Below are 25,365 nucleotides of genomic sequence, written 5' to 3'. Positions count from 1 at the left end.
TTTATATTGCTTTACTGCTTAATTAAACATTTTATAGATTCCGTAAAATGGTATTTGATGGTGCCCTTTCCAACTGGCTTTCTAAATTTAAATTACAAAGTAATTTTATGTATGTACCATATTAATCAAATAATTAAATAAAATATTCATATCTAATACCAACTTACTGACCTAGCTTCTATCGTCTAATACATATGAAAAATCTAGTTGTCCACTTCATTCCTATTTCTTCTTGATGGTAATACTTTTTCCATAATTCTACTGGTTTCCTTTATTTTAAATAGTCCTAATTTAAAAGTGAATATTTTAGATTTTTCCTTTTTATCCCCTTTACAAAAAACAGGATAAATAAGATGAAATATTTTATGAAATGAAATATTAAAATAAACACCAAACAAGATACAGGTTTGGATACTGCTGTAAAAGCTAGACATGACTACTGCTGAGTGTGAGAGGTTTGAGATAATGAAGAAGGCTTAATGAACTCACTTAGAAAGCATTTCATAAAAGACAAAAAGGTATGCTGCCCCCAGGTTCCCCAGGGGAAAATAAAATCAGGTTACACAGCTCCACAAAGCCACAATCAGACAGTTGGCAGAAAAAGGAGGGATGAAAATAAAAAACTGAGCCTAGTGAGAAAAGGTCTCAAAATCCTTATTAAGTACGAATTTGATGTGGTAGTTTCAGCAAAAGGAAGGGTTTCACAGTTATTATGTATAGTTCCTGGCATGTCTTTATAGAGCTGATTCAAAACAAACAGTAGAAGGCAGAAATAGAAAAAACAACAATATGGTCACTGAGCCAGGGAGTTTTTTTAACTCACTACCAAAGACAACGTTAGACTAGAATGAACTTCAGTCTGTTCTCTGAGGTTATAGATCAGAGAGGTGAGAAAAGGTAACAGTGCATGCACAAATGGCCCTGCTTAGCTACACTGCAGCAGGGTCCTTACATAAGCAGGTGACAAATGCCTATCACAAAGTGAAGGGTGACTTTAGTGACTTGTGAGTCATGTGGAGTTATTTGGGATGGGAGTCATTACACCCTGCATGAAAACCAAAGCCTCTGGCACTAGCAGCAGCTTTTAAGCTACAGCAGCTTTTCCTGGTTCTTCCTGGCCACTTGTTCACCACACTGAAGCTCAGAACTCCACTTCAAGTCTCTCCAGCTCCTCTTGAGCCAAGTCCACACCACCGAGCAGGGGAGAAAACCAAAACATTTATAGATATTCTTAATCAATGAAATGCTGTATGTCACAGCACAGCTCTTCATGTATCACCAGCACAGTGTACAAAGAGAAGCGACCCATCTAGACATGCAGACACAATTTCATAAAAAATCAGCAGCGGGGGGGGAACACAAACAAGCAAAAAAACCCCAACATCAACACAATAAAGAAACAACAACAAATATAGCATTTTATTAAATCAGAACATCAACTTGAAGAAAAATTGAGCAATATGATAAACCTAGGATAGTTAGATGTTAAAATGATCAGAATCTTCAAGACCACATAAAAGCATTCGCTCACCATCTCTTTTAATGCTCAAATCAGCCATTCAAAGACAGTGACAAAATGAACAGCAGAGTAACTCATAAAACTCACTACCATTCAAGCAAGTATTTGAGTGAATAATTACAGACATGCGCTGCTTGCAAATATATAATATCAATTTAAGTTAAAAGTTGTTCTTATTAAAGTTTTAATCACAACTGAAGATCCAGAAATGCCTATTATTGTATTCCTCCAGCTAAACAGGAGAGCTTTTACCCATTCCACAATATATAGTTCATTGCACATGAGCTCTGAGAGAGAACTGATTTTCCTTACCTGGAAACACTTGACAGTTACACAAAACTTACTTCAGACAGACACATTTCATATGTCTTATGTTTATTTATATTTATATTATATACTGAAGTGTTGTAATATGCCTTATTTTACATATCCTCATATGCTAAATGAGCTTTTAAAGACTGCAACACATTAACCCCACCCCATCTGAAAGACCCCAGGTCACTGAATACACACATACAGGAACAAGTGTTGCAACAGAGAGTCAATGCTTCTGCATGCAGTCTCATCTAAATTCCAAAAACTGAAAATTAAAAGCAAAGGCACCACCCACTGAGGTACTTTGGCATATAATCATTGAGAAGGAAATATAAATGTTTCAGCAGATATGTTTTTCATCAATTGTTTGACAGATGTTGTGGTTTCTGTAATAATATGAATATTATAAACTAATTTTTCAGGTACACTATACTGGAGCATATCTTTGTATTTGTTGATTCAATAGGGTTTTTTCCCCAAAAATATTTCACAACAGAAATTTATTCAGGTAGATGAAACTAAGGAGCTTAATTCCTCTTCAACAATGAGCCTTAGGTACTCCTATGTTACTTTAATATTGTCAGAAGCAAAAGTAGTCAGAACTTATGATCGGTTCCACCTACATAAACGAGAGCAAGGGAATGAACCAAGACATTTGACATAATTTCAAACAAAGCAAGTGCACAGAGGGGCAAACGCTAAGAAACACGCAATTCTAGGCATTGCAATATAATCCTGAATTATCTTTGAAACAGAAAATACTTGCAAAGACTTCTTCCCATGTATATGTATTTCATAACCCGCTTTTTAGGCCCTACTCATTAAACAACGAACTTTTTTTTCCTCCACAAACGGTGAAAACTGTTCAGTGCTTAAACTATTAAGTGTTTAGTAGTGCTTAGCCCTACGTGAACTTTTAAAAGAAATCCCCCGCAACCCCCAGAACACGCCAGCGCTGGCCCAAAGTCCCTAGAGGCTCTTCGGGCGGGGTGTGCGCTCAGGGCGCGGACTGGGCGAGAGCCTGCGGCAACCTCCCCTGCTCAGCCCCGCCGCCCGCACCGCTCCCCGCCCAGCCCCGCCGGGGCTCCCCGGGCCCACGGTGCCCGCAGCACGCGGTGGCAGCCGGGGGCGGGCCCGGCGAGGAAGGGGCGGGCCGGGGCCGGGCCGGCGCGCCCGGAGGGAGCGGTCGGGAGGAGCCGAGCCCCCCGGCCGAGGCGGGCGCGGAGGCCACGTCAGCCCCGGAGCCGCCCCGCCCGCCTCCGGCCCAGAGCCGGATCCCGGATCCGGCCGCCCTTCCGCCGGCGCCGGGGAAGGCGCTGCCGTCCCAGCCTGCCCCGCGCCCGGCCCGCTCGCACCGCCGCCTCCCGCAGTCCCGAACCCGGGGCCGGCCCCGCTCCCGCGGCGGGGAGGGCAGAGCGCGGCGGCCGCCCCGCCCCGGTGCCTCCCCAGCCCTCCCGCCGCAGCCCGGCCCCGGCCCCGCGGAGCTCCGACCTGAGCGCTCCCGGCGGCAGCAGCGGCTCCCGGCGCGGGGCTCGCCCGCCCGGCTTTGTCTGCGAGGGGCGTCCTTGGCGGGCAGCCCCCGCCCCGGGGCGGCGGCCGGCTCAGAGGCACCGGCCCTTCCCGCGGAATGAGCCCTGGCGGGGCTGCTGAAGGTAGGTATGAACCCTCCTACACCCGCCTTTTCTGATGCGATACAGGTGTGGGGCTTGTAGTGCCATTCGGTGCAGCTGTGTATGATTACCCCGATTAAGGTAACTGTTAAGAGATGGTCTACCACTTGCGTGGTTTCCAGAAAGAAGATAATTAGCCATCCAGAAACTTAAATGCTCATGTGCAATCCGCACAAGGTGGTGTTGGGGTGTGTTACTAACCTGTGTTTATTGAAGAAGTAGTGTTTAATTGTTTTTTTCTTCTGTCATCTTACAGTGTCTCTCTAGCAGGACTTGTGACATGAAGTAGAACAGGCGTTTTAAAAAGCTCTGCCATAAATACAGCTGTATCTCTGAATGTTGGCACATTTACTGGAGACTCTTCCCAAAGTCTGTTTGAATCAGAGCCTGTGAAATTTCCAAAAGCTTCATAATGGAGTTTTTAGCATCCAAAGGAGATTATATGAGATATTTTAAAAGGTCTTTATTGCTACTTTTAGTATGTGTAATAGTTCTTGTATGCACTGATCAAGACTACTATAGTTTACTTGGAGTATCCAAAGAAGCAAGTAGTAGAGAAATACGACAAGCATTCAAAAAGCTGGCATTAAAGTTGCACCCTGATAAAAATCAGGTAAGTTACCTTTTTAACAAGTCAAAGGTGTTAACTTAATGGATCTTAGTGTTTAAACAAAAAGCAGTTTTAATTTATCAAAAATGTCTCTCTGTGAATCACCTGATAATATAGTTCGACTCAGATTTCTGCAGAGAAAACTTACAAAAAGTGATAGAGTTGAATTTGGGCTGTGTTAAATTGCAGTAGTGAAAGGAGTCAAGATTCTTTAATTCTCACTTATATTTTTGTAACTAGAGGAAAACTTATTTGTGTACTGTATTACCTTGTTGGTAAGCTGTTGAGTTTTCCTCTTTCCGTTTAGTTTTGGGGGACTTGCTGTTTCCCTGCCCTGAAGTCTCCTCTAAACATCAAATAAGAACAGCCTGTTCTGAGACATCAGTCTCCAAGTATCAAATAGGACAAAGCAGACATCCTGGGACTGCCAAGGGATAACAGTGGAGGTTACTCTGGACTAACTGGAGAGAGAAGATTGGAATGGCTCAGTCTGTGCTACTGTATTTCTGAAATACAAAGAAATCCCTTTTAAACATCATCAGTTTTTCCTTGAAATGACGTGAAATAAGCAGAAATTCACAGGAAATAAAAGGGTTTAGAACTTTGTATGTACAACTGCATGGAGTCCCAAAAGACAGCAGTGTTTCATATCAGCTCAGGGCCTGCCTTCACTGACTACACTGGAGCCTCTGACAGCTCAGTGAGAAAACCAAATGTCAGCAAAGTTAGGAATTCCAACTTGTAGCTATGAAATGAAAGTTTTGTTTTCTCTGTTGGTACTTTCAAAATAATGGTCTTTGGGGTCAGATTCTGTTGTTTCTGAGCATGCAGATACTACTAAAGATTTTTCAACAGGGTTATTTTCAACCTTAGTGATGATATATAGAAGATGAGCCCATTAGACAAATTCCATAATGGTAATGAATTTCCTGTGTATCTAGCTAAAACAAAAATCTTAAGAAAATGTCTTTTGAATGAAACGTGTTAGCAGAAGTTAAAAGAGCAGGACTGTGTGGCACATTTTGCACACACTGTCACACTGCACCTGTGCAGATCTCAAACTTGGATTCTAAATATATCTGCAGATTTTTCACCATTCTAACTCCCAAGCTATCTTGGGAACAAAAATGCTTTTTAAATAAAAGGAGGTGGCATTTGTCTACACTGTCAAGGCCAGAAGGGATTAATCTGTCTCTAGCAGAGATTTTGAACTGGTCAAGTAGGGATTCTAGGGGAGTGGAAGAGATTATGGAGGAAATGGTATGTCTTCATTCTTGAGTATTTTTTTAAATTCCACTGAAGAGAGAGTTGAAAAAAGAGGGTTCACTGGAGAATGTTACAGCCTCCTACCAGTTCACTTTGTATTTCAGTTGTACTTAGTGAGGATGGAAGAAATAAGAGGACAGACCTGGTTTGGGAAAGAAAACCTTGCTGTAGTTTGGTTTGAGATCACAGTGCAATGTCTGCTTCCATCACAACTGACATCCTTAGCAGGAATATAAAAAAATTTCCAAAGATAATTTTCTCACCACTATATGCACTATATGGTTTATTGATTAATTACTAATTATAGTTTTCCTTACATAGAATGATCCAAATGCACATGACAATTTTTTGAAAATAAATAGAGCATATGAAGTACTTAAAGATGAAGATCTACGGAAGAAGTATGATAAATATGGGGAGAAGGGTCTCGAAGATCAGCAGCAGGGAGGTCGGTACGAGAGCTGGAACTTCTATCGCTATGATTTTGGTAAGTTTTGATGTGTGTACTTCTTGTTTATTTTTTTAAACTGCAAAGATTTTTTTTCACTTAAATGTCAGTGTTAATATGTCATCAGGGCTCTTTTTAACTTTTTAATGCAGGAAGACCTTCTTTGTTTAGTATCCTTCAGGGGGATTTTGAGAGGAAATTTTTGCACTGTCAAGCCTATTTGATATGCAGTTATGCAATTAGACATCAGTAAAGAGGTAACAGAAGCTGAAAAAAATAACAGAGTCGTACCTAAAATGATCTTGAGACAAGTTGCTTAATGTTTGTCTGAACAAATTTTAGGTAGTTGTAGGGAAAGGCTGCAATTAGTGATTCTCAGAGCTGCTGTAATAGGAGTAAACTACAACAGGGAACTGAGGAACATAGTTGGATTGGGATGAAAGGAACCTCTACCTTGGCAACAATTTTTTTCTAGTGTTGTTTGATTTAACATGTCCCAGTCTCCAAGAAATTAATGTCTGTGCAGATTGAAATTGAATAAACCAGTGGCACAAGTATCACAGGAAAATATGGAAATTAGCCTAAAACATCTTCAGATTTAAATTTTATCTCCCTGAAGTTTCACTGCTTGATTGAGAAACAGTATCCTGAAATGTCTATTAATCAGTGATTTAGGGAGCATCTATTTTTATATTTTATATGTGTGTGTACCTATATGCAAGTATAGCTTTATATACATTTATATGTATGGGTGAACATATGTACTATATTATGTGAGCTTTAAATGGAAAGTAATATGAAAAGTACCTTGTCACCTGTAGATATTAATTTCTCTCATTTATTTGCATTTGATCCTTGTGTACTTCAGGTGAAATGACATCTCACCATGTTAGGTACTGTAAAAATCTGCAACCATAGTAGCATAATATAATGCTCTTTATTAGTATTTTTGGTACTCTGCACTGCCTTTCTTGTGTAGTTGAAGTAGTGGAGTGTTTTGTAGTGATGCCCTAGGTAGGACTGGTTAGCTTTGTCTTCCTTAACTTCCTTACCCACTTCATTCCACTGCATTCACACACACACTTTTTTAGTAGAAAAGCCTGTGGCTGGAAACACGTTTGTGATCTAAATGTTTAGGTAACCAGAGGCTGAGAAAGTGTGGAAACTTCTGGACATTATATAAAGCTCTCAGTGAGAGCTGAGGCTTCTTGAATTTTAATCTGACAGCTGGATTATGTTATTTCTAACATCATTTCTCTTGCCATAACAGCAGTAGTTCAAATTCTCTGCTGGCTTCATGGTTGGTTACTAAATTATCAAAAGAATGTTCTGATAGTGGCTGTGGTAGCATGAGAGTCAGTGAGCTAGCAAGAGGTTAAACAAGGATAGCATTTTTGGAAAACCTCTGCCAGTTTAGTATTTCAACTTAAATCTACTGTCTTCTTCTGTGCATAAGATGATTGTTTGTTTTAAAGGTGGAAAAATGAAAAGCAATTGTTGGTTTTTTAATAGGTATTTATGATGATGATCCCGAAATTATAACACTGGATAGAGGAGAATTTGGTAAGTTTTTTAAATAAATGGCTGTTTGACAACATGACAACCCAAAGTACAATTTTTACATATTGAGCTGTGTCTTAGTAGGCTTTTCTTACCTATCTTTACAAACACATGTTGGAAAATCATCTTCACATGAGAAAACAAAGAATAAAAAAACCCTTAATGCTTCCTGTTAAACACTAGTTGGCAAATTGATCAATATCAATAAACAGCTTGCATTAAGTTTTAGAGCTATTTTGTGAGGTCTGTAAAAGGAAATTATTTGAATTAAAATTTTGTTACTCCTAATTTATTGTTGCTGTTTCTCTTGTATAAAAATGCGCTTGATAAAACTTTTCTAATATAATTTTTTTCTGTGAAATCTAGTCAGTTATGTGTAGTTCAAAACCAGAAGGTGATACCAGATACTAAAAGCACAGCTAAGGAAAGGTGTGGAAAGATAACAGTTTCTATGTGAATATTGTCCAGGTTTTTTTCCTTTTAAAATTACAACTAAGTTGTTTGTAACTAAGAGAGGCTAGAGTAAAAAATACTGGATTTTGTATGATTTTTCATCTGCATATTGAGTATGGTTTCCTGTGTGCAAGATTGGACCTACATGCTGAATTTGTCTGTAAACTGTTCTAAGAGCAGACCCTCATGATTTCCCTGAGACCACAGTCTTTCTTTGGTTAATCTATTTGCAGGGTCAACATATTCCTTAGTTGTCTTTTTTGTGAGGATATTTTAATGCAGTCAATAAAGGTTACAAAATCCACTACATGAAAATTGGACAGGCTGAAAGCCAAGTAATTAAAGCTGATAACTGCTCTTTGTGTATATTTTATTGCTGTTATTTGCTTTCATAAGCAAGATGATTTGTTTCCCTTGACTTTTCTAGTAATTACATTAACTTGGATTTTTAAATTACATTAGATGTGATTTCTTCATAAAAATACTGCCAGGTGAGACTCACTAAATACATAAAGTAATATAAGGAAATGGAAAATTCTAGTGGGTAAAAATCTTTTAGAACTTGTATTTTGTAACTAGACTTACACTATCACACATTTCAGCTAGAATAATCTGCAGACAGTACTTTTTTTCTTAATTAATAGAACAGATGCTGAAAGTCAGAGTGCTGATACCTTCTGTGATAGGATTTTCATGCACCTGCCTACAACAGCATGTTCATCAGAGTTACTGTTACTGTGCCTGACATTAAATACTTAATACAGCTTTTGTGGAATACAGTATAGCAAAAATGTACATCCTAGATGTAACTACACTGCACATGTGCATGATTTACTTACAGTTTTCTTCTCTCCGCCTAGATGCTGCTGTTAACTCAGGAGAACTGTGGTTTGTGAATTTTTATTCTCCTCGCTGCTCCCACTGCCATGATTTAGCACCTACGGTATGTAAACCAAGTAAATGAACTCTGAAAATTCATTGGTTTTAATAGCCTAAAACTTAATGAAGTAGATTTTTACACTGAAGCTGAAACCAGAGATAACAATTCAAAATTCCAGAAATAAAGCATGTGTTCATTATATCTTTATAGGAAAATAGCCTCTCTTTTGACTTTTTTTTTAGTGGAGAGAATTTGCTAAGGAGCTGGATGGAGTAATACGCATCGGAGCTGTGAACTGTGGTGATAACAGAATGCTTTGTCGAATTAAAGGCATTAACAGTTACCCCAGTCTGTACGTTTTCAAAAATGGAATGGTGAGTGATAAGACTTCAAGTGTTTTTAGAATGAAATCTGGAGAAGTATTTCTTTAATACTTGTTCAGTCATAGAGATTTTTTTACAACGATCTTGCTTTATAGTATGTTACTTCCTTTAATAATAAATATAACTTTTTCTTTACCTTAGTCAAATTATTTTACAAAGCTAATGTCAAAAAAAAAAGTATTTGTTAACATATATAATTTATATTTTAGATACAAATAAATTTGAAATAAATGCTAATATATTTTTACAATGGATTTTTTGAATAATTTTTCTGTGCAACATATCACTTTTGATTGGGAAGCTACTGTCAGCAGAGGTGCTGTAGCAAAGCAACAAGTCTCCTTGAGCAGTTTCTCTTATAGTGTTGTCAAGGACTTTTCATGTACAAAGCATAGTCTGTGGTTTTGAGTCTTAAAGAATATGACTCTATACCTAAAGAAACTTGGAAATTTCTTCTGCAAGATTCCCTCCATGCTACCTGCATGATGTGTGTCACTCTTTATAGATGCTTGCTAAGTCGTAGTGCTGGGGTGGTGTACAAAGTGCTCTCAAATAGATGGGTACATTTTGACAATGATAAGTTTCAAGAAGTTGAATGCTAAATGGAGTGATGTAAGCAATTTTTATTTAAATAGAAATAGAATCATTGGGAGCTGGTGTTTCTAAGACTAAATTATCCTTATGTTGCAGCATTTGGAAGAAATCACATTACAAAATTTAAATTAAGGTTACATTTCAAACATTCTGATCGGGGAGGGAGAGAACAGCTAGGGTGGTAGTGGGGGGTTGGTCCTGCAGCTGCTTAAGTACTCTTAGAAGAACACAGTAGGTTTTGGGATGGGGTTATTTGCCTTTTTTTTTCTGCTTAATTTTATAAACTTTACTTTTTGTCTTCTATAGCAACCAGTGAAATATTATGGAGACAGATCAAAAGAGAGCTTAAAGAACTTTGCCATGCAGTATGTTACAAGCACAGTCACTGAGTTATGGGCAGGTAATGTTCATGTGTTTGGCTTGGGGGTTGTTGTTGAAATTGTTTTTACTATATAAAATATGGCAGAAACTATGTATATGACTGAATCTGTCAACTATTGCTAAGTCTTTTTTTTGAGAGTAAAAATATTTCATGTAATTTGCTAATACAAATAGAAAACCTTGTTTCATGGCCATGTTTAACTAGTCGCAAACTGATGCAAATTGTTTCATTCTTAGGAAATTTTGTAAATGCTATTGAAACTTCATTTGCATCTGGTGTTGGTTGGCTGATCACCTTCTGTGCTGAACGTGGGGGTAGGTATATTAAATATGTTTTAAATAATGTGACAAAAAAGATCCCTTTTGCTGCTAAAAAACATCTTAGGTCACCACAGTATTTGGCCTGTGGGTCATTTAAGTTCTCTGTTAAAAGCAGTTTGGCAAAAGGACATTAATGGAAATATTATGTTATTGTCCTTCTGTAATGTCCTGTGAGTCATTAAAGCAGCACTGGAGTGTAACCCATCAGGAGGGGAAGTGGCAGAAAAGGTTTCTCCTTCAGTTTCCAGCTCAGGTGACAGCTACTGCTGAGGCACATGCCAGCTTCTTATCACAGCTGAGCAGCAGAAGGGCTGTATCTCCCCCTTAAACCACCAATATTAAAATTTAGCTGAATAAGTTAGTTAATAAGTTAGGTTTGCACACAGTAATTGCCTCTTACCACTAGTTTTACATCAGAGCAGTTTTTTGTAGCTGTTTGTCCCTGGCTTTCTTGGGATCAGTACTGGATACAATATATGAGAAAGTTACCTTGGTTAGCCAGTGGAGCTAAGTAAATGCACTACACCTTGGACAAATAAAGACTTCTCAGCCTTATAAAGAGACCTTTGTTCTGAGAACTGAATAGCCAGAGCCTCAGTCTTGGATTTATATTTGTAAATAGCTTGATTTCAACTTGCAGCCCTTTCATTATTAAGTTTTCAAATTTGTTTCACTTAAGGAGAAGTTGATGCATCTTATTTTTATAAAAAAATCTGCATCCAAAGGCATCTATTCAAAGCATATGCTGTATTTATAATAGTGAATTATTATTTGTATCACAGAAAATGGATATTTCTGTTGAAATATCATTACAAGACACTATGTAGATACTTAGATTAATTTGTTTTTAAACACTGATTAACAAATTTTAAAGGTCATTCTTTACAGTGAAGAAAATAGTAAAATTGTTCAAATGAGGATTCTGTGTTGATGAAGTAGGAGAATGTTAATTTTGGGAGTTTTTTAACTTAGAGTAGACAATCATTAAGTGCTGATTATTAGATATGACAACTCCAGGAATACTGGATGAATAGCCAGGAAGCATGCCATTGGAAATGGTCATGTTTTTTGGGGGGAAAGGGGCAATTCTAAGCAAGAGTAGATTTAGTGCATTAATAAGGTGAAGTTTTATGTTTGTAAATAAAAAATTTTTGTTTTGCAGATTGCTTGAGTTACCAAACCCGCCTTAAGCTAGCTGGCATGTTGGTAAGCAGTGTTTCACTTTGAAAGTATTACATGTTATATTTAAAACAAAATAACAGAAGTGAAAGCATCAGATTGTAGCTAAAACTTTCACTGAGTTTAGTAGAACCAAGATAACACCTGTTAACTTTTAGAAGAATTCAATACTTTGCCCAAGCAGCTTTTGAAATAACTAATTTTTTAAGAATTTTATAAAATAAAATTAATATTACATAATAAATCACAGTGTTGTTTCTTCTAATTTTCTAATTATTATAAATAATTGCCTGTGTTGGGATTTTCAAAAGCATTTCTGTACCAGAAATTTAAAAATACTTTTCTTTGGATTTGTTTTATGTTGTTTTTTTCCTAATTACAGGAAGGTCTTGTTAATGTGGGCTGGATGGACTGTGGCACCCAGGGTGAGCTTTGTGATAACTTAGATGTCTCATCTAGTACTACTGCATACTTCCCACCTGGAGCCACCATAAATAACAAAGAGAAAGGAGGTGTTTTGGTATGACTTGTCTTTCATTATCTATTTAGATGAACAAAGTGATAACCATGCTAAAGGAATGTATAGATCATTTCCAGACTGATGATACACAACTGAAAAGATGCTTTTTTTCTTTTCTCTTCTAAGCTGGTATGTTCTGCATGAGTTTCTATCCCTGTGTCTGCTCAGGCAGTGATCCTGGAGGTGATTCCAGTTTGCTGGGAGAGTGAACAGCAGCCTGTGACTCTGCCTGGCCACCTCGCCAGGAGGGTCCCTGAGCAGCTCAGGGAGTTGAGGGCTGGGAAGTGCTCTGTGACTGCCCCAAGAGCTGATTCTAAACCTGCTGTCCAGCTGTCCTGGCAAGCCTGGGAGTCTCTTCTCCTGAGTAAAAACTGACAGGACAAGAGGAAATGGTCTCAAGCAAGGGAGGTTTAGATTGAATGTTGGCAAATCTTTCTTTAGCAGAAGGGTTGTGAGGCACTGGAAGTGCCCTGAGGGATGTGGTTCAGTCAGTATCCCTGGGGTATTTAAAAGACATGTGTGGACATTGCACTTGGGGACGTGGTTTAGAGTGGTGAACTTGGCAGCTGCTGGCAGCTTGGACTTAAATGATCTTAAAGGTCTTTTCCACCCTAAATGGTACTATGGTCTTTGATGTGCCCCTGATTTTTTATTCCAGAAATAATATGCAGCAGGTATCACAAGTTTGAGAAATGCTACCCTGACATGTGTGATAAAAGTACTCCTACAGTGTCTGTCAGTACAAATTTTACTGCTCAGTTCTATTCTAAAATTGCAACCTACATTTGTGTGGTAGTTTTAACTTCCCTAATTGATGGGAGACATTTCTGTTTGAAGCACGACTTGTTCCTTTATTGTCACTACTGTTACCTATATTTTTAAAAGGAGGAAAATAAATTGCAACCTACCTACTTTGAACGTTTTAACTTACCAACTCAGTTACTGATTCATATTACTTCCAAAATTTTACAAGTTAAGGAAATCTAAATATCTCTACAGTGCAGTTATGAAAGGCTGTAAAACTAGATTGGAAAGCTTGTAAGCTTGATTGTTGGATTTGGTGTGAAAATTGAATTTCACGCTCTTGGTCCCTGTCTTGACAAAATACAATTTCTTGAGTTGAATATTGTAGGCAAGTGAGTTAAAAGCAGTATTCTGATAGTGATGTTTGTGGAATTACATGTATGAAAAAGAAGTTGATCAAATAAAATGTTATTAGCTGCATTCTCCATTTGATTGAAAGGAACAAATCAGAATAAATTCCCTGACACTTTCAGTACTAATCAGGTTGATGTTTGTAATTCCTTGTAATAAAGACAGTTAATTCTCTATCCTAGTTTCTTAACTCCTTGGATGCCAGAGAAATATATCAAGAAGTAATGCAGCATCTACCAGACTTTGAAATCATCTCTGCAGCATCATTGGAGGTATTTTTTTAAAAATATGCTAAGATTTCTTCAAATAATATATTTTTATTGTTATTTTCTACGTTTTTCAAATCTTGTTGACACAACAACTTAGCATATAACTGAATATTACTTCTTTTTAACTCTACCCAAAATTATTTAACATTGTTTGTCTACATTCACTTCTGTTGTTTAGCAAAATAACAAAAGTAAGGGGAGGAGATTTCATAGGAATGTAAGAAATCACAGAAATTGCCATTGCAACTCTCTCTGCAACTGCAGTTTTCTAGTGATTTTTTGAATCAACTACATTGTAGAGAATTTTGGTCTAAGTGTGTTTTGTTTGGTAATTTAGAAAAGAAGAAAATACTTGTTAATACATGATAATTGATGTATGAACTGAAACTGAGTCTTAAAAGTAGCTCACGTCTTGGAGGAAAAACAAAAGTAAACCTCTTTCCACACTGGTAGTTGCACATAGCAGCATAATTTACAACAGGAAATCCACACAGAAACAACAACATTACAGTGCAGCTTGTACCCAACCCAGCTTGCTGGCAGATTTTTTCCACTTCCTTGATTATGATGCAGTAAAAGGAAGTTTAGTGGAAGGGTTGTGTGAAAGAACTTGTTTAGTGGAGGTCTTTTGGAGATGGATAACTGGACATTTGCCTTTATAAAGCACAAAAGAACTTTGCACGTTGGTGTAGTTGGGATTAATTTTTTGTGGTGTTGTTGCTTTGTTTTTCCCTGTGGTTTAAAGGACCGTCTGGCTCATCACCGGTGGCTGCTTTTCTTCCAGTTTGGGGAGGGGGACAAATCAAATGTGCAGGAGTTTAAGAAACTTAAATTTTTACTGAAAGATGAGCATATTCAGGTAAGAGTGCTCACTCATCTAATGTTAAATGCTGTTTACATTCCAAGAACAAATCATGGTTTTCATGGTTATTAGCTTTTACCAGCACATGCCACCTCTGGTACTGGAAGAGATATACTTTCTTATAGTAGATCTGCAGTAAAGTTTTTTATTTAAAGCAATCATTTCCTGTATGTTTTTAATAATTTAAAAGTAGAGAGAGATTATCTTTTAAATCTGCTCTGTTGTTGGAAGTGTTGCTGCAGATCCCATTCCATTAATAATTATAAATTAACATTGCAACATCAAATTTATGTATGTGGAACTATTAATATAATTAATATATTAATTATTCAGAAAACCCTGTGATCATGTTGATTATTTTCTTAATAAAAAGAATCCAAGTTCAACTTTGCACTAAAGGCCTTTACAGATTGTATTAATCTATAAAGTATGTATTTTTTTTAATTGTTTCTTTGACTAGAAGAATTTTAATTTTACATTTATTTTAGATGTCTTCTTACTTCCTTGCTGTTGTATTTGGAGGGAGGGAAAAGAGAATTCTTTAAGATTTTATTCCCCATTTTGGCCTTTAAATTAAAAATTAGCAAGCAGCTTGATATAGTTATGCTGGTAGTTTTCCTTGAACATCAATTTTAAGATCTCTGTTGTTTATAAAAAAGGCTATCAGTTTTCTATGTTTTTAACTTTGACTCTTACTTCCTTTCAAAATATGTTAATTGATATAAATTAGGCTGCATTAATTAAAGTGGCATTGTCTGTTAAATATAGGTTGGGAAGTTTGACTGTCTTTCCTCACCAACCATCTGCAACAAACTGTATGTTTATCAGCCTTGTTTAGCAGTCTTCAAAGGAAAAGGCACTGGAGATTATGAAATTCATCACGGTAAGGGAAACTTTGGCAAGTTTAAATCATGACCTAATCCCTTTGAGATTACAAAATCTTTGGCAAACCACGTTTTTTTCCCAAAGAACAGTTTTGTAGCTTTAATATTTGCAATCTTTCCTCTGACCATAATGTAGCCTTACACAACCTATTTATAATTTCCTTTGGTTTTCTTTTTTCTATTTTTCCTGGGTAAGCAGTCATCAGATGCTGAGGGATGTAGTTTGTCTTTGCAGTCTGTTTCAACATCATTTGCATAATGACATCCAAATGAAATCTCTGAAGCTGATCGGGACAGCTTCTGCTTTGGGTAGGACAACCAAAGAATGTTCTAAGGCACACCCTTCAGAGAGAGCTGACTTGCTGGTTACACAGTGCAGCCAGTTTGACAAACTTGGATTTGGTTTCATGTACCACTGCACTAATTCCATGCTTTGTTAATTCTGTCCAAGATACTGAGACTTTTACCACTTACTTTCATTTCCAACATCACAGTTTCCTTTCAGGAAAGGCTGGAACTATGTTACTATTTACTGCTGAAAGGATTCAGTGATGCTGGTTGAAGAAGAAGAGAGCCTAAAGCCAAACTGTAGCTTGCAGGAGCAGGTGTAGCTTCATTGAGAATGTAGCACAAGGCAGTTATGCAAGATGAAGTTCTCATTTTTCAGCCTCTGAGGTATTAGAAACAGCCTGCTAGGATTAAGCCAGAACCTCAATACTATTATAACCAGGAAAAGTGAAAAGTTTTTCACTGTTTAGAAAAGATTAGGCTTATCAAGGGGAAAGGATGATCCCATACATCTAATGATTGGTATAATATATATATATAATATATATAAGGAAAAGCCTTATATACTTCCTGTATATACATTGCTGCAGAGAGGGCAGGAAGAGGTCACATCCATGCAGCATTTTTATAATGGTGTGGAATACAGTGGAAGAGAAGTACATTGGACTTCAGTGCATTTTTTTCTGAATGATTTGGTTTACTATTTAGAAAATAGATGGCACGTAGAACATTCACCAATAGCCATCTACTCCAGTCTTTATGAGAAAATAATCCTCAAAAGAATCAGGCTTTTTTATATGCTATGTTGAAGGGCTTCAACAGTTTAAAATCTAAGAACAGTAATAAATCTTGGTAAGTCATTGTGCAGTGACTTCAGATTTGATTAACCTGAAGTTCTTATTCTCAGACAAACTCATTTCTGCTGACAAATACGTATACAAAGGTTATGAAGAGACTGGATCTTTGCCCACTGGAGCTGTGTGAGCAGTAATTTCAGTTACACCTAAATAGCTGTGATTTATCAATATAATTTATTTTGCTTGAAGTTTTAACCTTGTCAATCCCTTTGCCAAGTCAAGTGTATCTAGAATTGTACTTTTTAATTCCAACACAAGTAAGATGGTAAAATGACCAATAATCCTGTCACAAAAAAATTTCATCATTTTGTTTGACAAAAACATGTTTTGTCTTGGATAAAGTATTTATTTGGCTAATATTGGGTAACTGTCCAGTTTAATATTTAGCCACATATCAACTATCAACTACAGTATGTCCTCCTGCGTAGGTTTGGACAGTTTAACATTGTCCTCCTAAGGAAAAGGAACATAATTTTATGCTACATTTACTTAAGCAGGCTGGGTTTAAAGATTAGACAAGGGATCTGTTGCTTTCAAAGAGTTTTCTAATTACACCTCTCATAGGTTAAAACTGAATTTCCTTTCTACATTGTTTTTTGAAGGAAAGAAGATCTTATATGACATTGTTGCATTTGCCAAAGAAAGTGTGAACTCCCATGTCATCACACTGGGACCTCAGAATTTTCCTGACAAAGATAAAGAACCATGGCTTGTGGATTTCTTTGCACCGGTAAATATTTGATATCTGTATATTCCTCCTTCTAAAATCTGTTCTGTAACTATGTAACAAGGTACTAAGGAGTAGCTAGAAAGTGCCCTTCAGCATCATGAGAGGGTGTTCTAATTCCTCTTTCCCCAGCAGCTCTAGTTCCTAACTGGGTTTTGTGTTTAGTGGACTCTGTTGTCAAAGCAGCAGATGATTAATCTCGAATATTCTCCTGAGAGCTACCTGTGGGAAAAGCAATTGCACTTACTTGCATTTTGTCTTCTAGTGGTGTCCTCCTTGTCGAGCTTTGTTACCAGAGCTGAGAAAAGCATCTAAACATCTTTATGGTCAGCTTAAATTTGGAACACTAGACTGTACTGTCCATGAAGGCCTTTGCAACATGGTAAGCTGCAGGAACTAAAAATAAAGAAATACAAATACAATCTTTTCAAACAATATCATTTTCTTTGGATTGGGGGTAGGAGGATATGGGCAGACAATGTTTGTCCTTTAACATTACTTTCCTAAAGGGCCCTAAATTGAAGAGGCACTTGTATCATTTTTTTTAAAGAAGCAAACTATATAAACACTATAGATAATGTATCAATGTGGAATACAGGCAGATTTTATTCTAATTTCATAGTGTTACTGGGAGACTTCAGAAGTCTCAGAATTTAATAATTCTGGGGCCTGGGGTTAATGTCTGAAAATGCATGGAAAATGAGCAAAAAAGGATGAACTTTTTCAAGTTTTATTTAGATGTGTTTACCCACTGAGGAATTCAGATGATGGGAACTGGCTGTGTTCAATGGTAAACAATAGTTATTCATACAGTCCAAACATTCCATCTGAGGACTGGGAATAGTTTTAAAGCTAAGGCTTAGGAGGCCCATGGATTAATTGCTGTGTTTGTGGAGCATGGCAGAAGAATTACTGGCTGGTTTTTAAATTGAGAACACAGTTTGCCATCTCTAAATACAATTGGCATCTTCTCTGTACTGATTTGTTATGGTGTCAGATTCTCAGCTGCAAGTAAGCCTGAGCACTTGTACTGTACAAACTGAACAGATGAGCAGCTTGAGCCACCAATACCAGGGACAGTTAGAGGCAAGTCCAAGAGCCCTTAATCATTCTGTGGAATTTGTTACTGTCTTGTTTTATCAGCATAACATTCGAGCTTACCCAACAACAGTTGTGTTCAATCAGTCTGATGTTCATGAGTATGAAGGACACCACTCAGCTGAGCAAATCTTGGAGTTTATAGAGGTATGTAAATAATAATGTTGGTTGCAGTCTTCTTCTATGCAGTTCATACACAAATACATTCTTCAGCTGGAAGATTGTAAGATTTTTTTTTTCTTTTAATTGGACAAGGAAAATAAAAGTGAAAAAACTTCAGGGAAGAAAAGTGATCCAGCAACTGTCAGTCAGAGACTTGACAACTAATGGATTCATTTCCCTACTCTGTCACATAATTTATTTGAGGTCATTAGCAAATAAAAAAAAATCCCTTCCAATCTGCAAAATAATGATAATTATTTCTATCTTATGGAGAGAATAAGGGAATGAATGTTACAGTACTTCCAACTTTTAAGGTGGAAATGCTTCACATACACACCTTGATATAGGAGGGGGGTTCACATTTTTGTCAATTAGATTGCTGCTGTCTACATTTTTCAGCTGTCCTTGAACTTTAACTGCAAATTACTGGTATTGATCACTGTTGATGCTAGAATTCTGGCACCCAACTTGGCTCCAGCATTCAGATTCACTGCTATATCCACAGGCTCTTTTTCACTTTTTGAAGAGACATTTCTCTCTAGGTAGCTCAGAAAAAGCAGCTTCAAGAACATGCAGAAACAGGTGGAGATTAGTCTTTCAGTTGGCATTCAGAGGCCCATAGTGCACTATATGTGTTCTTTTGGATTCCAGCTTAAATAGCATGGCTGAGTTTTGTAGCACCTGTTTCTGCTAGTTAAGCAGGATTTCATGGTTTTTACCTTCTTCTATTGAGAGAAGGCAGAAAACCTCCCTTTTGGAGCCTGGGTGTACTTTTTTGATAGTTTTTCTCAACAACTTAGGCTTTTAAAAATAAGATTTTTGGGTTGAAGGAATGTCTTTTCGTCCTTCTATGCCTTTCAGTGATGTGGGGTCTTCCCTGGCAGAGCAGCAAGCAAATTTCACAGAACATTCTCGAAATTTGGCACTGTTTATACATGATGGCCCTAGATAGGGGATACACTGTGCAACAATGAGTTATGTCTATGAGCTATCTTTATTTAGGATCTTAGGAATCCATCAGTGGTGTCCCTAACACCAGAGACATTTGCTGAATTGGTTCAGAGAAGAAAGCGAGAGGAGATCTGGATGGTGGACTTCTATGCTCCATGGTGTGGACCTTGCCAGGCCTTAATGCCAGAATGGAAGAAAATGGCCAGGGTAAATCACATTCAAACACTTTTCTGCTTTTGTTCCTCTTCTGGGAAATTGCTGAGATGGCACAACTGCTTTCTTAAGAGAATTGTCAGCTGAGAAAATATAGAGTCGAATACTGCCACCAAAACAGGCAATTCCTACCTGACAGTTTTGTATTGTTCCAAATACAAAGTTTTTATTCAGCTTTTTAAAAGCTTCAATACACTGATACTGTATTCCAGTTTTTCATGTTGGTTACAAGTGTGTAAGGTCATTGTAGCATTCTCTCATTTGCAAAAGTACTATTATTCTACTGACAACCGTTCCTGGAGGTGTTCACAGGAATTTGAACTAGAAAATTTGGGGGGGGGGGAAAGAAGGGCTTTGGAAACAAGCCTGTGACTTTGAGACATTTAGAACTCAACTAGGAATTATAGCCAGGATTTTCTATCCCGTTGGAATGTCTGTGAAGTGTTAGTAGCTCTGTAGGACACATTGAGTAATCATCAGCTTCCCTGCCCATGCTGGGTAGGTTGGGCCTTTGCAGCAAATAGAGTGTGTTCAGGACAGGGTCACAGTGACACTACTGGCACATCTGCACTGCACCAGCATTGGCACAGTTACTGAGCTGTCATGGGGCACACAGGAACAGGGCATTCTTTGCACTAAATAATCCCACTCCTGAGTGCCTTTGAGCTAAGGTAGGTGCCTTGTGAGCCCTGTGCATGCAGCCTTTACTAAATGTGTGCATGATGGGAATGCACCTGGGTGGCTGGCTCTGGTACCAGTGATCTGTTTACAGGGAAGAGGAAGGCCTTGTGATAATCTTGGTCTGTTTTGTTGAGATTTTTTTCCCCCAACTAAGAAGTATTATGGAAATTGTAGCAGTATTGGTTAACATATTTGATGGTAGGTTTTCTTCTTTCTTTTTCAGATGTTAAATGGGTTAATCAGTGTAGGCAGTGTGGATTGTCAAAAATATTACTCTTTCTGTCACCAAGAAAGTGTTCGGGGCTATCCTGAAATCAGACTCTTTCCTCAAAAATCAAACACGGCTCACCACTATTAGTAAGTACATTGCTTCCTTTTGGGAAACATTCCATGCTGTGAAACAAGACAAATACACCTCTTCTGTTGTGTAGACGATGGTTATCACAGCTATTAAAATAGGCTGTTAGGACATTACTGTACTGCATAGCATTGGCCTTGTTACTTCAAACTAGGGATTTTATTTTGCCATTTCATTGCAGTAATTTGAAATTACACGCGAATCTTAATTTTTATTTCTTCTTTTTCTCGTCTTGGTCTTCTAGTCCTTAATTTTATAGGTTTAAATTCTGTCTTTGAAACTTTTCATTTATTCAGATTTGAAAGCAGGGTAGAAATATATCCTAGAACATATGCATTTACATTCTTTATTTGATTATCACCACTCTTCAGAGTAAGTTGTTTGTAAGGTTTTTTCCTCAGAATAATTCAAACTACTGTGCAACTGGCTTTTTGTTTTTTCTTTTACATTTTTATAGTAGCTACAATGGATGGCACAGAGATGCCTATTCACTCAGAGGCTGGGCATTGGGGTAAGTTACTGCACTCAACTTTGTTCATAAACTGCTTGCTAGGATAAATTAATATTTAAATACTGTGTAAATCAAGAACTAGAAACACTTGGGTATATGTATTGCTTAATTTAAGACGTTCAAGTTTCTACATCCTTTAAATTACTGCTTTTAGAATTTGGAGAAATAGCATACTCCTTGTTGTCTACTCATCTCCTGCAGACCATATTATTTTGTTTACCACATTTAAGAAGTTATTCTCCTATAGTTCAAAGTGTGAAATAGGGATTTCCAGACTACTCATGTTCTTAATTTCAGAAGCTTTTCTTAAATGCAATTTGCTATTGTTTAAAGTTTTGAATGCATTCTGATTGTTACTCTTCCTTTACACAGGTATTTACCACAGGTGTCTGTAGATCTCACCCCTCAGAGTTTCACAGAAAAAGTTCTGAATGGAAAAGATCATTGGGTCATTGATTTCTATGCTCCTTGGTGTGGACCTTGCCAAAACTTTGCTCCTGAATTTGAGATGCTTGCAAGGGTATGTTTTTAAATATACTGGCAGCTTGTTATTATTGTAATGGTTAAAATCTTACTTAAAGTGCTGATGGCACTTTATTTCTTAGCAGTCATCCAAAACCCACAATACTTCCATGAGCCTCCTACTTGGGGAGTGCTGCACGCTTCTAGGTCCCACTAGACAGTGGGTGTTGTCTTCCACAGACAGACACACAGGGACCCTCTTTCGAAACAGATTTCAGCTTTGACGGAGTGGCCTTTGGAGCTGTGGTGTGCTTTTGTGCTTTGCCCTGAATTCAAGTACAAGTGCTCTCTGAATACAGAGAGAGACACCTGGCACAAGGCTGACAGTCTGGGAAACAAGCAAGGAACTACTCTGAAATATTTCAAAGATTTGAGCAACACTTTTCTTTTTAGCCACACTGCTGGCTTATTCCACTTACTTGCTTTTACTCACCCCTGTAAACTTGTAGTTTGTTTCTAATAAACGTTTCTTTTCAGGCTGTTAAAGGAAAAGTAAAAGCTGGAAAAGTAGACTGTCAGGCATATGGTCACACCTGTCAGACTGCTGATATCAGAGCCTATCCTACTGTTAAGTTTTACCCCTACCAAGGAACAAAGGTAAAATGTTAGTGTTGAGCAGATACTGTTAGTAAATGTATTTCATTTCACCTTAAAACTAAAGAGAATACTTCTGTCACATATTTAAAGTGAATTGTTTATATATATCTGTATCTCCAAATAATCAGTTTCAGTAATACTTAAAATAGTAGAACAGTGATACAATAATAACAAATTGCAAATTAATAGAACTAAATAGAATTCTAATAATAATTAAAATGTGGGCTTAATCAGAACTAGGGTGTGATTTGCAAGGTCTTGGATGACAAAATGTTTTTCAACTTTTACCAATTCCATCACCAACTACCCTAAAGTAGATGGTCTCTCTCTAAATGAAATACAGACAACTTCTTTTTGGCTAATGAGAAGTATAATTAAATCCTGTTATTATATTGAAAGACCAATTTAGACATCAAATGTATTGTAAGACAGATAATTAATGAAAAATAGATGGTTGTGTTGTCTCAAAAACAAACCTTATCAAACTATTTCAATTATCAGTGGGACTCTTTCAGATCAACATTTCCTACTAAGAGAGTGATAGTATAAATTAAAAATACAAGGAGTATTCAGATATTTATAGGGATTGCCTTTATTCTTGTAACACTAATAAATTTCAGAAACATTATAGTGACTTTTTTAATGTTTTAATGCTGAAGAAAAAGTATTCACTGATTTCTGATAGAGAACTGGCTTAACTTATTTTCCTTTTTTTAACTGAATTTTTAATGGGAAGTTCTAGAAATCTTTCGTGGCACAATCCCACCAAATTCCATGAGATTTTCTGTGGTGAAGTGTAAAGACATTCTAGGTCTTCAAAGTAGCCCCCCACAGCAACAGATTTCACATAGATTACAAAGTGGCAGACTTGTAATAGCTGTCTAGCTTAAACACTCACCTCAATAAATGTGAGCAAATTGTAACTATTTCAGGTTTCTTTAATGATTGGAACAAAATTAGTGTTGTTCTGAAAACTAGCAGCTAAGAGTGGTTCTTAATACAATGCAAATTAGCATTGTTTAAACAGAGACAAAAATATATTCATGAATCATAAATCAAGCTACCAAGGCCATTGTATTCTGCCCTGCTTTTCTCTTGAATTTTGTCTGAAAATTGTGTAACATATTACCCATGCTCTACTTTTGTTTTCTTTTAAGAAAAGTGTTCTTGGGGAATACATAGACAGCAGAGATGCAAAAGGTATAGCTGACCTTTTGAATGAAAAATTAGAAGCAATGGAAAAGAAAGAAAAAAGAAAAAAATCTAGAAATAAGGTAAGAACACTTACTGTGGAGCCTTTTCAAAAGACTTGCTATAAATAATAACTATTTAAAATGATGTTAGTATTTGTTCTTTATCCATAGTATTAAATGCAAATTACAGAGGCAAGATTGGGTAAACTTAACAAGATATTAACACACAGCTGCTTAAGAAATGTTTTTCCAATTGAAAAATTATTGCTACTGAAAATTTTAAAATCATATGAAAAAATATTTTTGTTTGTAGTTTCAGAGAAACTCCATTGTTTATTTTCTTGTCACTAGGATGAACTCTAACTGGTACTGAAGGTAGATACAAATCAAAATATTCTGAAGCTGTGAAGATAGAAGACACCACAAGGAAAATATAAGGATAGTTACATTGGTGACAGGACAAGACACATGAAAACAAGTTTGAGTTCACAATCATACACAACTGTATGAGTTCTGTTAAACTGTGGGGAGATGAAAACATTTTGGTTTTGGTGGAGGCAATGTTTCTGCATGTCCCTCTTCTTATATACCAGCTACCTTCTTCCTGGCCAGACACTGGAGTTGACCAGAAATGTGGACTCTATCACTTTTGCCTACCCATTTACTAGCTCCTTATATTTTTTTCTGTCTCTTCTCAAATGCTTTTTGAATGTGGCACTCAGCCTGTGGCTGAATATGCACTCGAAGCACTCTGCAATGCAGAACATAATGACGGATTGTCTATTTGACAGACAAACAGTTGGACCTGATGATTATTCTGCTTTGGGGTTGCATTATCGTCTAGTCAATGGTTAAGAAATAAAATCAAGAACTGGTAGGAGGATATGTTTATTGAATTAAATTGCTCTTGCTCTCGAGTGGATTACTCTGTTGTGGCAGTGGTGATGGCACCTGGATGAACAGAACGTTGAAGAGCTTTAGTTGCTTGGTTTAGTTTTGGGATTGTGTTTATTCTTTTTTTTTTTAAGTAAGAAAGAAAAAATAAAATAATTCAAATGTGGTATTAACTTTCAAAGTTTATATTATGCAATAGAAGCATCTGGTTAAGTCATTAGATCATTACTTTTATCATTGTCTTTTTAAATATGAATGTATTCTGTGGACATATTTAACCTCTTTTGGCATTACCACTTTCCCTTTCCCTGCAGACATATTTTTAGGTGGGTTTTTTTTTGTTTGTTTTTATATAATCTTCAGGCAAGCAGGAGAGCAAGTGCCTTCTTTAATTTAATAATGAACACTGTACATTGCAATGTCTCCTCATACTTCTTACTAGAATTCCTGCTCTAAAGAGTAATATTTTTCAGAGCCTCTCCATAGACAAGAAAAAATACAGCAGATGACAAAATGTCTGCAAACTGTTTCATGATTTCAATAAAATGCTCCCTAACTCTTGACAGATGGAATTTCCTCCCTTCTCTCTACGTATTTAGACCTAGCATGACTGGTCAGTGTATTATGAGTATTACAAATTTGTAAATACATTGTTATTGACAAGTAACTTATTTCATGAAGAAGGCAGCAAGAAATGAAGAGATACAAGTAACTGAGACATTCAACTGTTTTTCCCCTATTCTCAGGGTTGCCTCTATTGATTTTTCATTTTTGCAGCATATTATTCTAAGAATGAAGAGACTATTATTTTTTAATAAAGTAGATCTTCTTACATCCAAATTTAACTTCAAATTCAATCACAGTTAAAAATTAAAATTTTAAAACAAACTGTTTTGGTCAGTTTTTGCATATCACTGTAACTGCACTTCCCACCTTCTATGCCCTTCTTGGAGAATGAGGTCTAGGAAAAGTTTTGAAACATATTTAGCCTCTGGGGAAGAGGATTTAGTTTAAATATCAATAAAGTTCATTTTGAAGATACAA

At 36.9% G+C, this 25,365-nt stretch overlaps 1 protein-coding gene across 1 annotated transcript; it reads left to right on the top strand.

The window, feature by feature from the left end:
• The first annotated feature begins 3,097 nt into the window (after nucleotides 1–3,097).
• Nucleotides 3,098–25,365, top strand: DNAJC10 (DnaJ heat shock protein family (Hsp40) member C10). The gene is made up of 23 exons (XM_036386803.2): nucleotides 3,098–3,486; nucleotides 3,761–4,117; nucleotides 5,702–5,867; nucleotides 7,341–7,391; nucleotides 8,702–8,784; nucleotides 8,964–9,095; nucleotides 10,005–10,098; nucleotides 10,317–10,394; nucleotides 11,563–11,606; nucleotides 11,962–12,099; nucleotides 13,437–13,526; nucleotides 14,269–14,382; nucleotides 15,154–15,268; nucleotides 17,017–17,144; nucleotides 17,407–17,523; nucleotides 18,285–18,386; nucleotides 19,404–19,559; nucleotides 20,470–20,603; nucleotides 21,062–21,115; nucleotides 21,488–21,635; nucleotides 22,115–22,234; nucleotides 23,392–23,508; nucleotides 23,779–25,365. Exons 2-23 carry the CDS (start codon nucleotides 3,917–3,919, stop codon nucleotides 23,788–23,790), a joined length of 2,394 nt encoding a protein of 797 aa, XP_036242696.1. The 5' UTR covers nucleotides 3,098–3,486; nucleotides 3,761–3,916; the 3' UTR covers nucleotides 23,791–25,365.

Source organism: Molothrus ater, chromosome 7 (assembly GCF_012460135.2).
Source record: "Molothrus ater isolate BHLD 08-10-18 breed brown headed cowbird chromosome 7, BPBGC_Mater_1.1, whole genome shotgun sequence".
NCBI classification, from domain to species: Eukaryota; Metazoa; Chordata; class Aves; order Passeriformes; family Icteridae; genus Molothrus; species Molothrus ater.
This window is presented reverse-complemented; position numbering and strand designations above follow the sequence as displayed.

Excerpts from the sequence above, each read along its gene's own strand:
- DNAJC10 (XM_036386803.2), top strand. The coding sequence starts at position 3,917 with ATGGAGTTTTTAGCATCCAAAGGAGATTATATGAGATATTTTAAAAGG. Across the intron at positions 12,100-13,436 it reads AAGAGAAAGGAGGTGTTTTG|TTTCTTAACTCCTTGGATGC; the intron begins GTATGACTTGTC and ends TCTCTATCCTAG. Across the intron at positions 20,604-21,061 it reads AACACGGCTCACCACTATTA|TAGCTACAATGGATGGCACA; the intron begins GTAAGTACATTG and ends ACATTTTTATAG.